The sequence below is a fragment of the Epinephelus lanceolatus genome, chromosome 22 (genome assembly GCF_041903045.1).
Source record: "Epinephelus lanceolatus isolate andai-2023 chromosome 22, ASM4190304v1, whole genome shotgun sequence".
NCBI classification, from domain to species: Eukaryota; Metazoa; Chordata; class Actinopteri; order Perciformes; family Serranidae; genus Epinephelus; species Epinephelus lanceolatus.
The window spans coordinates 29803845-29818445 of record NC_135755.1 but is presented as its reverse complement, the minus strand read 5'-3'; the positions used below and the strand labels follow the sequence as shown (position 1 = coordinate 29818445).

Genomic DNA, 14601 nt, shown 5'->3' with positions numbered 1-14601 from the left:
TTTTTTTTTTTTACCTGTAGTGATATTTATCAGTCTAGATTTTTTTGGTGTGAGTTGCAGAGTGTTGGAGATATGGAGATATCGGCTGTAGAAATATCTGTCTTCTCTCCAATGTAATGGAACTAGATTACACTCGGCTTGTGTTGCTCAAAGCACCAAAAACAACATTTGACCCAGTTACTCAAGATAATCCACAGAGTTTGTTGTGAGCAGTTTCATGTAGGAACAATTTTCTTTCTACTGAATTATGTCCACCAACCAAATCACCATGCAGAAGGAAGAGTGCATCTACTAACGGACAAGAAGCTTGTGCTTGTGACAGCGTTGGCTGACTGTTCCTTTTGGCATGGTGATGCAGTTGGTGGGTATAGTACAGATGAAAAAAAAAAATTGTTCTGCATGAAACTGCTCACAACAAAATCTGTGGATTATCTCGAGTAACCAGGTCATGATTTCTGGAAAGATACATTGATGTTGAGTTTTTCAAATGTGCTTTCATGGCGCTTTGAGCACCACAAGTTGAGTGCCATCTAGTTCTATTATATTGGAAAAAATCAGACATCTCTACAGCTGATATCTCCAACACTCAGCAACTCACACCAAAACAATCAAGGTTGATAAATAGCACGACAGGTAAGAGGAAAAATATGTACTTTTGATTTTGGGGTTAACTGTCCCTTTAAAGTACATTTTGATAATAATACTTGTATGCTTTTACTTACATGACTTTTTAAATGAAGGATCTATTTGTAATGGGGTACTTTTACAGTGCGGTTTTTCTACTTTTGCTTAAGTAAAGAAACCGAATACCACCACTGCCTTAGACATAGCCTAACTTATTTTTAAATGGCACCTTGCATTTATTTTGACAGCTTGACAGTATGAGAGAAAAAAGAAACACAAGGAAAAAGGGAGTGATGACATCTGCTTTAGCAAAAATATATTGCCACCATTTTTGAATAACATTCATTCAGAATTAATAGACATTAATAGAAAAAAAAGCTGTAATAGCCTATTTTACTTTTTGACGTCACGAATAGACTCTTCAGTACTGTAATATACCAGGACCAGTGGTGTAGTGGAGTTTATACTGGGTATACCCACCTCATTTTAGGGCTGTTTACAGTATACCCACCAAAAAGCCACTGGAATATATAGGAGAGAATACCCACTTCCTCCTTAGTTACATACCCATCTAACTATTGGTCCACTCACCTTCTCAACTACCACTACACCACTGACCAGGACTATACAGTATGTACACAGACAGGTGACAACAACAAATTACAAAGTTGGTATGTAGACCTTTAAATTATAGTTTTTTTTAATTAGATTTGTGGGTTGCTGACTTATTCTTTGAACTCAATATTCTTTCCATTTTTAGACTATTTTATTCTGGCAAAGTTCATTCTATGAACAGTTTGACCTCAATATTCCTGAAATCCCAGCTCAGGCCAGGATCACAATTAATATGCACTTCATTTATTATTATTCCAATTTGGAATAACAGTGTTTTGGTTTTATGAAATACTTAAAATTCATATTCCAAGCTTATGAGTCGCGTTGTAATATAGTACAGATGACGACAGTATGACTCATTCAATCAGTTTCACAATGTTCTTGTTACACCCCTGGATACGAGATATGTCACTAATTTACACGGAAATGTGGCTCAGGAGAAAACAAAAAAAACCTATCTGGGGTACGGCCTTTTGTCCGCGTTGACCAATGACTGATCCAGAAATGAGGGAGGTTAAAAATAGACACCAGCGCAGCGCGGGTGAGCGGAGCTTGGTTCCCTCTGACGCAGTCTGCCTGTAAAATGTAAAACCCCGACCCTCTAGCACGGTAAAGGTAAAACAATCGCGCGCCACTTTAGACGCTGCGGCCCGCCTATTTATATGTGACGCACAGATTGACCAATCACAACCCTCTGTGGGCGGGATTTCAGCTAAATGACGGCGAGCTGTTGCAATGAAATCCCTCTTTGTGTGTTGTCAACGTATATAAGACATCTCTGCCGCAGTTTCTTTCTTTGGAATAATGTCGGCTGAATATGATAATAGGTAGGGAAATGTTTTTATGTTTTTTGGGGCATTTTGTGTGTCAGAATGTGATTTAACGGTTTACGTCGGTATGTTAATGTTAGTTATGGATGACTGTTGGGGATGTAACGTTAGACGTTGAACGGAGCATCTAGTGCTTTCAGTGCTCGACTAACGGAAAGGCCTGGTGGCTCAGACAAACGTCACAGGTCTTTACGTTTTATCTAGTAAAAAAGACGACCGTATGTCAGATGTTGGCATTTTATGTCAAATGTGTATATTTTACTCAGTATATTGTGAGTCTGTTTGGCGGCGGGAATGATAGCGATCGCTGTTTGTCTTGAACGTAACCGAAGCAAATTAAATGGCAGCCGGCGCCTTGGGTAGCACGTGAATGCGCCTGGTCTAGGCCTTTCCGATTTCTGTTCTAGATGCTTCTGTCGTTAATAGCTCGATATGAAAACGTATCGGTGTAGCGGAGCGGTGGATTTCTCAGCTTGTGTTAGAGTACAGGTCGGCTGTCGAAGCTGGCGCCTCAGATGTAAAGATATTTGTTCTTTTTCTACGAGGGGCGCACATGGTCGTCGTACTGGTCGGGGAGTGCTAGGACAATGCCGGTAGCTTAGGCCGCTAAATGCCGTCGGCAGCGTTTTCCTCGACATTGCTGTAGGTGATGGTATATGTGACTTCCGTGAAGCATATACGCAGTTTGTGTTGGTATACGCTTCATATATGGCTTTCGCTGACGTGACAAGCTAGTTAAAATGCTACCGTTCCATGTAGACGCGCAGGGCCTGTTGGCAGCGGCAATGGCGGGCCGGGGGCTACAGCCAGCCGAGGCTTTTCTTTATTCTTACTGTCGCACTTTTCGGATTACAACCACGTCTTAAACCGTCATTAACATTTACGTCTTGTCTAGTCAGAGAGAAGTTGTTTGTAAATTAGCTAGAGAGTATTTGAGGTGGCTAGGCCGTTATTTCCATCGACGAGCTTCCGACTTTTCAGCCCTGAGTGGAGAAACGACCATCTTGAAATGTATGCAGTAGAAATGGCGGACCCGTGATAAGGCGTTTGCTTACAAGCACAAGGAGTAAACGGCAAACTGATGCTAAATGTCAGTTTAGCAGCCCAGAAAATGGTGTTTTGCCTGTTTAGGAGTGAGTTTGTGACATGGGGAATACTATCTACTTAGGTAGGCGTTTGTCAAACTAAAAATATACTCAGAAGATTATATTAAGTGCCAGCTAAGAAATGAGACGTAGTGTTGTATTTAAACGTTAGGAACATTTATTTATATCCATCCACGTTCATTATAACATGATGGCAACAGTCATGTTTGGCCTTCTGCTAAGGGCATTTTCATATCAATAATGGACTATCTACAGTGTGTTGGCCTAAAACATTATGTTCTGATGTGGTGTGAAAGATGAAAGCTTGTAAACACTCAATTGTCCTCCTATTCACAGAGACAATGGCCCAGAGGGCATGGAGCCAGATGGGGTCATCGAGGTGAGTCCCCTACAATTGTGGCACTTAGAATAACACAAACAAGCAGATTTGAGATCATATCTTTTTTAATATGGTATCTGTGTGTTTCCGCAATTATCTTAACCCCTTCCAGAGCAACTGGAGTCAGATCACGGACAGTTTTGATGAGATGAACCTGCGCGAAGCTCTGCTCAGGGGAATTTATGCCTATGGTTTCGAGAAGCCTTCTGCTATCCAGCAGAGGGCCATTATGCCTTGTATCAAGGGTAAGTAGTGCTTATCTTTATAGAAGTCACCATTTATTTCTTCAATACACCTTATTCACAGTTATGAGAGATATTGTGTGTTATTCACACTCAGAAATGGCCCACCTAACACAGCTGCACTTATTGCTGCATGCTGCTAGAGTGACCAAATCACATATCTATGGCAGGCTCAAAAGCGTCACAATATAAGGGCTGTACCTGAAGTAGTATTGGTGAAGACTCACTTACACTGGGTAGCGATAGGAGTTTGTACCAGCATCTGGTTCGAAAGTAGTTAAGCTGACTTTTGCTAAGTTTCAACACCAGAGCAGATAGTTGGATCTGCCAAGCAAAACAAGTGTTATGCTATCCTCTGTTTCCACCAACCTCTGTTTCCAGTTTTTAAGCCTGCTGTGCTGTTATCTTGTGTTGGCTGTGGTAGCGACACAGCTAAGGAGTGAGTTTACTGACAAAATAAGATTCACCCATACAGTGAACATACATAGAGTAAATGTACTAAAATCAAAGCTTGAATTGCATTAAGATTAATCACTAATACAAAAATAAATTCAACATCCAGATTTTAATATCACATCTAACACTAGAGATTCAACCCAACTGGACACTGAGCTTGCTTACCTGCCATCATTTTAAAATTGTATTGATTCCAAATGCATAATCCATGTCAGCTAAGTAATTTCAACACATTAGTTGCAGTTTAAATGAAAGTTATAGTGATTTACTTGATTTGAAATGTGTTCTTTTAGCTCACTGTCTTCCATCGATGAGTTAAACCAAAGTGTTTTTGGGCGTGTTGTGACAAACTGTCAGTAACTCCTGTGTGTTAAATCAGGCTGTCTAATATAAAACAAACAAATCTTTAAATAGACTTGAAGAAACTCTCCAGCATAGAAACATGCCCTCGAGTTTGTGGTGTTCAGATAGCATGGTGGTATTGCGGAAGCAAAAGAGGTGGACTGATGTGATGTAACACAACAGTGTTGGCCTCTAGTGTGACACGTGTCTGTAGCGCTTTCTAAATGATAACAATTGTATAAACACGGCAATAACAATTATTTACACGTGGCAGCTGCGGACATTTCAGCCGCTATTCTTTTTTTTTTTTTTTTTTTTTTGAGTTAGCTGCTAACTGCTGTCAGCTACTTAAATCTCCCAGTGGTGGGTCACATGCTTAACATGTCGTCAAAATGTCCCACCCATCCCGTCCTTACTTCTGTTCCGCAAACTGACTGTTTCATACAGACATTGTTTAAGCGCTGTCACTTTCTCAGCTTAAAGGTGAGGTAACTTGTTCTCCCCATTCAGCGATTGTACTGGTTAAATGGAATGGAGAGGAGGTAGCGTGAAATTCCTGCCTTGCATAATGGGCTAATGTGACAAACTACACAAAGTGTGACACGCTGTATTTCCATTCAAAGAAAATACCTGGTGTTGTGATCACACAGTTTACTGTCCTTGAAATATAGTACACTCTGCTTTTCAAACGCTTCCAGAAAGTGTCCTTTATTCTGGCCAATAGGATATTTTTAGACTGCCATCTTGGCCACGGGGCAACAGATCTCTTCTCTGTGCAATTAGCCCCGTACCCATCCTGGCTTTTACAGGACATTGACAATTACTGTTGTTTTCTTGTTGCTCGTGCTCTCTGGCTGCACTACAGTGGTTGATGTCTTCTGTTTATCTCTTTTCATTTTTAGGTTACGATGTGATCGCTCAGGCCCAGTCTGGCACTGGGAAGACTGCCACCTTTGCCATTTCCATCCTCCAGCAGATTGATGTGGAGCTGAAAGGCACTCAGGCTCTGGTCCTGGCTCCCACCAGGGAGCTGGCTCAGCAGGTATGCTCAAAGTCAGATAAACAGTGTGAGAAAACTGCGCTGAAATTGTGCTGTGGGGGCCGTGTGACACATTTTTAATACAAAACAACCATTCTTTGATAATTTTTATCAAGTATTGCAGTTTATCAGCTTAACATGGCTTTAGGAAACTGAAACAATTTAGAAGCTGGGTGAATTTCATGTCACCCTGTGTGAATACCTCTGAATGTTGAATGTTAACATATGTATCAGTTTCCACAGGTGCTCCTTACTACTACACTTCACTAGATTTAGACTGTGTATGTGATTATTGAAATATTTGGACACATTAGATCATAGTTACAAGGATGGTGTAATTCAGTTTCTTTTGGCAGGTAAGAGGCCAACTTTTCTCCCTGCTTAAACGGTCTCATGTGTTTCAGTACAGCCTGTTGCGTAACAGCAGTGTTTCAAAGAACACGACTACAGTTCAGCCAGGCTCAGTAAATCAGGATTGCTTTCTGGAAAGTTCTTTCTAATGAAGTCTAACCTGAATTGCCATAGAAATGTTTGCCCTCTGACTCTCCGACTCGGGTTCTAGAGTTAGAGCTTTTGTGTCACCTCAGGCTAAACCAGTGTTACAACCTGACAGACACAGTTTCAGTTCAACTTCCTCCCCTATAGTTCCTCAAGACTGGACTGAAGAGAGGTCTGAACTGCAGCACATTTCAGATGTATTGATGCCTAACTTAAGATGTAGAGTTTAAGACTTAAATCAAGTATCTGCACATGCTCCAGTCCTTATGTGCTCCTGTTTGACTACATAATACATTTGCCTCGTGGCAGTTGCATTTTTCATCTATTTGATCTAATTCTTAAGCATAGTGCAACTGGAAATGGAGTTCAACCTATAACAGCACTGAGCTGCTGATGCTGGCTGTTGTATAATAATTAATGACGTCTTTTGCATGTACTATTTGCAGCGTGGTTAACTGGCTCACAACACTGTATGATCATGTATACAGGATGACTAACAGTGACATAAACATGGCCATATCTGAAATACAGTCAAAACCACAATAAGACTCATTATTGGAATATTAGTGTGACCCCTGCAAGTTCCTACAGCTAGACCAGTCCCAGCCCCTGTTAAACTAGGTGTATCCTTTCAGTGGTGTTAGGCGTAAGGTTCGTATGCCCATTGCATGATGTAGCTTCTTTTCCGTTGAGCCCCAAAGCTCTGAAAGTTATCACAGCCTCTGGCTATGCAACTTGTGAATTTTTGTAGCTAGGCGCTGCCGTGTTTTTAGTTTGGCATGGGTGTCTATGAGGGGATGCCAGCTGAGCAGGTCTGCCTATACAGAAATCTCTGCAGCTCTTGTTTGAGAGACCACAGGGATAGCCAAAGGCCTTAAAATCAGGAAAGAATCAGTGTTTTTTTTTTTTGGGGGGGGGGGGGGGTCACAAAACGTACGTCTTCAGTAATCATATTAGTTACTAATCCAACAATTACAATGTTGTGTTATTGTTCAGTTATTGTCTTAATGGGCAGACAAAAAAATCAAATGTGCACATAGCGACAGCATCCAGTGTGCCTGTGGAGAGGCGCATCAGCCTTGGCAGTTTTGTGCATAGGCTCCAGACTCCTCCTCCTCCTCCTCATGAGGTCTAACCGCTGCTTTAGTGAGTACTAGTCAAATAAGCAGGACTAATTTACTGTAATGGTTTGCTGAGCTAGTGAATACGTGAGTCAGTCATTATCTAATAGCGTGAGGAAGGCCAGTGTCCTATGTTTTATTTAGGCCTATTGATATAATAATTTTAAGCAGTCAGTACTTGTACTATGCTGTGTTAGGAGGACTGACCGCTTTTATGAAATCAGTATAAAATAACTTTGATGTGGAGACGAGCGACAATAATTGCAGTAACCAAATGCAACACTTGCGGCCAGGGTCCACCGGGCACGTCAGCGGCGCGACACATCTGCAGCGCGAGTCCCGTAGCAGCTCGCCCCCCTATTAATCAATTACAGCGGCTCCACCGGCAAGGGGAGCGGCGCGACAACCCTCTATTTTAGGTGGCTCTTCTATTTTTGTCGCGCTACGCTCCCCTATGTGACCCTCCAGCAGATTAAAAACTACATGAAATGGTGTGCTAAATGAGCACAATGTGTTTTTTAAAGGAGCTATATGTAAGAAATCTAAAGCAAATAGTTGTAAAATCATCCTAATGTCACAGAGACTAAGGAATAATGTTCATATAACATACTGATCTCACCGACAACAATAGTACGGCCAGAATATTTGCATTTAAAAAAATATTTTACGGTCCGCAAATGATGTTTGTTTTGAATTTGTGTTTTGGCCTGTTGCGCCACCCACCGCTGTCTACCAGTCACGCAGTCAGTAGAGTCTCAGCATCAGTTACAGTTACGACTGGGCTACAGCAGCACGGCAAGCAGTATTAGCAGTGTCCCAGCATGAGCAGTGTCCCAGCATGAGCAGCCGGCTTCTCCTCAGCTGTATCCCGGCAGCAGCGTTAGCAGCAAAGAAGCTAGACTTGCTCGAACGGTCCACTGGAAAACCGAAGATCAAGGACGCGGCGACGCAGCCCTGCCACAGCAGCCGCCCGTGAGCAAACAAATCAGTCTCCAGCATGCCGCTGTCCAGCAACCTCAAATCTGTAGGGGAGGGGGGGCGGACATGACTCGCGGCAGTATTTTGAATTTGAGTGCAGTAACCGTTTTGGCCACATTCTTACATATAGCGCCTTTAAATGAATAAACCATTATCAGAGGTGATATGTGATGGGGTTTTTTTTTTTCATGCATTTACCCATGTTTATCCGTGACATTGTGTAAATGTCTGTGGCTGGACATTTGAAAGCGAGTAGATGACAAACAGTACAGTAAACTTGTAGATAACTCAAATATATGTAATAACTTAGGTGGAAAATGCTTTAACATTTAATGGCTCAGCAAACAGTAAACAACCCCGCTGGCTTCTCTACGTATCGCTTCAGTACGCAGTCAGTGGAGCCCAAATGAATACGCCGCGAAGCTACGCTGGCGTGACGCTTACGTATGCAGCCGGTGGAACCCGGCCATTGGCGGTTCATCAGTGTTTACTGCCGCTGCCAGGCAGCCTACTTTCCCGCTAACCCTTTGAGTATTTGCTTATCCGTAGAGTATTTTGTTTGTACGTTGCTTGGCATTTCAGTGCATGTGTGACGAAAACGCATTAAGCATAAACGCCTTTGTGCAATGCTCATAGCTGAACAAAGCTTTAGCCGTTGTGCTACAGAAAGAGAAATCCCATAGTAATGTATAAACTGACCACAAGCGTGGTTAATCAGTTTGTAGGTTCAGGTAAAGGTTTGCCCCTTTTATCCCTTGAGATTGACTCATGTTATTAATTAATACTCTATAAATGTTGACAGTGGAAGATTAATTTGTAATTTGTGATCTGTGTTTTTTTTTTCCCCCACTCCAAAATTGACAAATCAAACCAGTCTTGTAGTTTAGTGCAGAATCAGAAGAGACCTGCTGTATAATGATGAAACCCATGCGTGTCAGCTGACTCTGTAACTCTCTGTTGTGGTGTTGCTTGTGTTGGCGTTTTGCTGGCCTGAGTCCTCGGCACAGCAGGATTCCAGAAACGTGATCATACATCACTTCTGAATACAGCGCCTCATCACCTTTGAATAATCACCATCACTTGTATTCTTGCATGCACACTAAGTATATGAGAACTTAAAACATGTTGGTGGGCCTCACTGTGGTGAAAGATTTGTCTTTGGCTGTGTTTCAAAACAGGTTTACTAGAATCCATAGCATATTGAAGATGATTGGTGGTAAACTGTTTCTACTGTGTTTGACTATTAAGGGTTTTTATGGCCTAAACATGAATTGACCCACAGTATTCCCCCTTTTCCCCCTCCTCTAGATCCAGAAGGTGGTGCTGGCCCTGGGTGACTACATGGGAGCCAGTTGCTACGCCTGTATTGGAGGGACCAACATCCGCAATGAAGTCCAGAAGCTGCAGGCTGAAGCCCCTCACATTGTGGTGGGAACCCCTGGTCGCGTCTTCGACATGTTAACCCGCAAAAACCTCTGTAAGTCATCATGGGAAGTGATCATGTGTCAAGCTGTCAGTAGGCTGACTTAATTGAAATGGTTCCCCAAATTGATAACCAGGACATTGACCCATGTTATTGATAAATGCTCTATAAATGCTGACAATGGAAGATCAGTTTTTTACTCGCAAGTGATAAATCAAACCAGTTTAGTGCAGAATCAGGAGACCCGCTGTATAATGATGAAACCCATGCGTGTCAGCTGACTCTGTAACTCTCTGTTGTGTTGTTGCTCGGGTTGGCGTTTTGCCGGCCTGAGTCCTCGGCACAGTAGGATTCCAGAGACGTGATCATACATCACTTCTGAATACAGCACTCATCACCAAGCATATGAGAACATTGAACATGTTGGTGTTCTGGTTCATTCATTTCATGGTCTGCATTTCCTTGCAGCTTCTAAGTACATCAAAATGTTTGTGCTGGACGAGGCTGACGAGATGCTGAGTCGAGGGTTCAAGGACCAGATCTATGAGATCTTCCAGAAACTGGCAAGCAGCACACAGGTAAGAACTATGTGCCAGTCTCCTCTCCTTAGTTTGTTTTCTTCTTAGCCAGCCATCCAAACTGTCTATGGTAAAACCTAGACTCTGTAACTATTGTTTGCTCATAAGATGATATTTGGTTAAAATATAATAAAACTTGATTTTCTCCTTATTGCCCAGCTGTAATATGGGTACTCTGTTCAATCCAAGGTTCCCTCTCCTCCCAGCTGCAGTGTTGGTGAAGGACTGAATGTTCCTTGGTACAGAAAGCTATCTGCCCTCCACTGTAGCTGGGTTTAAGTCCTTGACTCACAACTAATTGGCAGATTACATTCAGTCTTGTTCTCAAATGTATTGGTTTGGTATTGATATTTAAGGCTTTTTACTGTATATAATGGCTCAAAATTCCCTCTAATATCTATGTTATATTGCTGTGAAAACGCCCAACAAAATTTCTCCTTCACACAGCTGTATTTATTCAAGGTTCTTGCCAAAAACTTTATTTTACAAGATTACATTTAAAAACACATCGCGATAATGTTTTAATTTACCTTGGCCCAATACTCACTTCTACTGAACAGAGCTTGAATGCATCATTAACTCAAAGCAACCTCCGTTAGCTGCTAGTTCAGGCCACCAGCTAATTTGCTCTCCTGTCGATTTTTAACAGATTATTTTGTTCTCAGTGTAGCATTTTCAAGGGGGAAAAAGTGTCCCCCGATTTGTCTAGTGAGTTTACTGCGTCCTTAATGCATCACAGGGAAGATCTCTGTTCCTCCAAACATGTTTTCTGTTGTCCCCATGACAATGGGACGCTGATAGTCTCGAGCACTGCTTAACCACTGCCATCGGTGAATTTAATTTGTTGAAAGGCCAGTGGCCAACCTGGTACATGTTCATTTGAGTGTGAACACGTGTTAAACAGCCCTTTCTTATCCTCCCTTCCAGGTTGTCCTACTGTCGGCCACCATGCCAGCTGACGTGTTGGAGGTCACAAAGAAGTTCATGCGTGAGCCTGTCAGAATCCTGGTGAAGAAAGAGGAGCTGACCCTCGAGGGTATCCGCCAGTTCTACATCAATGTGGAGAAAGAGGTGAGCAAACATTTTCCATTATTGCATTTAGTCTGCAAACTATGCAGATGATAGGAGGACATGTGGTGTAAAGAGGAGGTGAACTTGGTTGAGCCTGCTGTGTGTCTGACCTGGTGGTGATCCTCAGGAGTGGAAGCTGGACACGCTGTGTGACCTGTACGAGACACTGACCATCACACAAGCGGTCATCTTCATCAACACGAGGAGGAAAGTGGATTGGCTGACTGAGAAGATGCACGCCAGAGATTTCACCGTGTCTGCCCTGGTAAGAGACTGCATTTAAAGAACCTTTTTTTTATGACCATGTCTGAACTGCACGAACTAGAAACAAAATTCTTTGATTCGCAACATTTTGAATGATGTCAAACCTTGTGTTTGATCCTTCATTCCGTTTTTGAAGTCATAAATAATCAATATTCATGTCTTGGAACACTCTGCCTCTGTATACTTGGTGTTTAACACTTGTGTGGGATTTAGAGTATTCTGTGAGAAGTAATGCATTTAGATATTTTTAATTTGTGGATATCTAAAGACCTCCACTGTATTTATAATTCGACCTGTGAAAACAAGACACCAAGTTCAGCAGAAGCTGTTAGCCAGGGGTTAAAGCTATGGCACTTGAACTTGTAAATTTAAGGGCATGAGCCATATAGTTGGACTGTTCTGTTCGACACTCCTTGCTGTGAGCACCACACCATGTAATTATGTTTTGTTGTTGAGGCCACTGAAAGAAATTCCAAATCAACTTGATACGGCAATAAATTTTTGCTCACTGGTTTGTGTCTATTAGTGATTTGCAGTCTCTGCCCTCACAAACTATGTGATGACAGCAAACATGTTGCAGTAAAAATAACTGTAATGGCTCAGTCAGCAAGTCCACAGGGTGGCCATTTGGATTCAGCCTTTGTCTCACATGTACCTCCCATCCTTGTGTTTCAGCACGGTGACATGGACCAGAAAGAGAGAGACTTGATCATGAGGGAGTTCCGCTCTGGCTCCAGTCGAGTCCTCATCACCACTGACCTGCTGGTACGTGCACTAACAGCCTTTTACACCCACTGTCTAACAGCTGACGTGTTTGCTTTTAAGATGAGATTACTCTGTGCAGTCCAAGGTTCCCTCTCCTCCCATCTGCAGTGTTGGTGAAGGACTGAATGTTCCTTGGTACAGAAAGCTATCTGCCCTCCACTGTAGCTGGGTTTAAGTCCTTGACTCACAACTTATTGGCGGATTACACTAAGTGCTGTCCTTCACTGTTTAAATTTTGTAACATTTGGAGGGACTTACTTTTGACTGCATACACTTTTACAAACACATTTACAGAGTACTGGAGGGATGTCGTTTATTTACGCTTTACCAAGTTCTGTAGTAAACACAACCTCAGAGATAATCTTCATAAATTAGCAGCACTTCGGTCACATGACTCATGTCGCCACCGCAATGAGGCCATTTGGGAACAACCTCTGTAGTCGTATTTAGACGCGTGTCAGCCACAGCCATTTTTAACATTTTGTTCTACGGCCTCTGTACTCGTGAATTTTGAAGCTCTTAAGTATGTTAACCACAAACCTTAGTTAAGGCATCGAAAACCCATTGACTTTGCGTCGAGTGCTAAAATGCAAACTCATTTCATCGCTCATACCTGCAGCACTCAGTCTGGAAGCCCAAGAGAAACGCCACAAACGCCCATGTTTGAGCTAGTTTTGTGTTTTGCGGTCCCACGTGCAGTGCACTGATTAGCTTGTGAACTCAGTCATGTTCACTCTTTTTGTTCTTCATGCATACAAATGACTGCTATGCAACTAATGGTAAATGTGTTCCTCCTCAGGCCAGAGGTATTGATGTCCAGCAGGTGTCCCTAGTCATCAATTATGACCTGCCAACCAATAGAGAAAACTACATCCACAGGTAAGAAGACAATGACAAGCATAGGGTTGTGAAACTAAAATTGGTAGACCTTGTAATTGTTTCCCATCTTTCATCCTGAATGATGTGAACACAAGTCATCCAAATGCTCTTCGCTCAGTGAAACTGATTTTATTTTATTTTTGGTCAGGATTGGTCGAGGTGGTCGTTTCGGCAGGAAGGGAGTAGCCATCAACATGATTACCGACGATGACAAGCGAACCCTGAGGGACATTGAGACATTCTACAACACCACCGTTGAGGAGATGCCCATGAATGTGGCCGATCTGATCTAGAAGAACCCACGCGCCCATCTCCACCCCCTCCTCCCCACTTATTTTAGCAGTCAAAACTTTGTTTCTTATGCGATCTGAATTCTAAGAACTTCCTTTTGCTAAATTCCACCATGACTTTACCCTCTACATTCTAAGGGAAGGAAGAGCACGGCCATTATTCCTTCCTAACCCTTTGAAATAGTTTTCTGGCCGTTTTTTTTGGAAGGATGAATTACTGACCTGCTTCAACTGCTTGCCATAGTCCGCTACCCCATATTGGCACCTAAATTCTACCTACAGCTAATCCCGCTGATGGTTTACAAACTGAGGACTTTTAACATCAAACAAGAGTTTGTACCTCGGTCCCACAAGTGCAAAACATAACCGCGTTTCCAAAAGCACGCAAACAACAAAGTTGTTTTAAAAGGACTCTAGCTCTGACTGTTGGCAAAAGCTTAACATTAAATTAACGCGGCTCCGTTGATAAACACGCATGATGCTAACAGGAAGATCAGCAACGCTTTTGTGAAACGCGGCTGTGGTTTGCACCTGCACGGCGTCACCCGGTTGCCGCACTGCTCGGTGATTCAACGGTTTAGACTGCAGTCCAGTTTGGACCCAACAATGATGTAAATGAAACGGGACGTGCTGCATTTGACCAGATCAGTATTGAAACAACCTTCAGTGTACTGGAAACAGCCTTTTAACTCACATCCATTATCATGTTCAGAAGAGGTTTTGGGGCTAGAGTACACAGGGCATATTCAATAAAAAGACCTATATAGTAAAATCCATCATGAATGAGTTGTTTACCCTTTTGATCCTTTTACTGCTGTTTCATATATATATATTTTTAAATTGCTATTGTACATACAGCTTGACTTGTACAGTCCCTTGTGCAGTAGCATTCAGTTGAAGACCGACCGGTGGCCACAGACGTTTGGAGGCAAAACGACGGTGAGTGCTGTGGAGACTTTGCCTCTCGACCCTGACGACCTGGTTGGATTTTCACCTCTAACTCTTTGACATTACTGTTCATTTAGATTTTATTTTTAAACAAAAATTATTGGATTTTTGATAAAGTGGCGGTGTGTTTGTAACCTACCTCGCCAACATGTT

At 42.4% G+C, this 14601-nt stretch overlaps 1 protein-coding gene and 2 non-coding genes across 3 annotated transcripts; all 3 read left to right on the top strand.

Moving 5' to 3' along the window:
• Positions 1–1951: 1951 nt before the first annotated feature.
• On the top strand, positions 1952–14276 carry LOC117272735 (eukaryotic initiation factor 4A-I). The gene is made up of 11 exons (XM_033651778.2): positions 1952–2066; positions 3512–3554; positions 3667–3799; positions 5497–5636; positions 9539–9707; positions 10122–10231; positions 11159–11302; positions 11430–11567; positions 12242–12331; positions 13131–13210; positions 13359–14276. The coding sequence occupies exons 1-11, from the start codon at positions 2044–2046 to the stop codon at positions 13501–13503; spliced, it is 1215 nt and encodes a 404-aa protein (XP_033507669.1). The 5' UTR covers positions 1952–2043; the 3' UTR covers positions 13504–14276.
• LOC117246545 (small nucleolar RNA SNORD10) lies at positions 9140–9278 on the top strand. The gene has a single exon (XR_004500752.2). It is a non-coding gene; the product is annotated as a small nucleolar RNA SNORD10 (small nucleolar RNA).
• Positions 9902–10040, top strand: LOC117246544 (small nucleolar RNA SNORD10). The gene has a single exon (XR_004500751.1). It is a non-coding gene; the product is annotated as a small nucleolar RNA SNORD10 (small nucleolar RNA).
• Positions 14277–14601: the final 325 nt, after the last annotated feature.

Bases quoted from the DNA above. Each gene is read 5' to 3' on its own strand.
- LOC117272735 (XM_033651778.2), top strand. From the start codon at position 2,044: ATGTCGGCTGAATATGATAATAG. The intron at 3,555-3,666 runs GTGAGTCCCCTA...AACCCCTTCCAG, and splicing joins AGCCAGATGGGGTCATCGAG to AGCAACTGGAGTCAGATCAC. The intron at 11,568-12,241 runs GTAAGAGACTGC...CTTGTGTTTCAG, and splicing joins ATTTCACCGTGTCTGCCCTG to CACGGTGACATGGACCAGAA.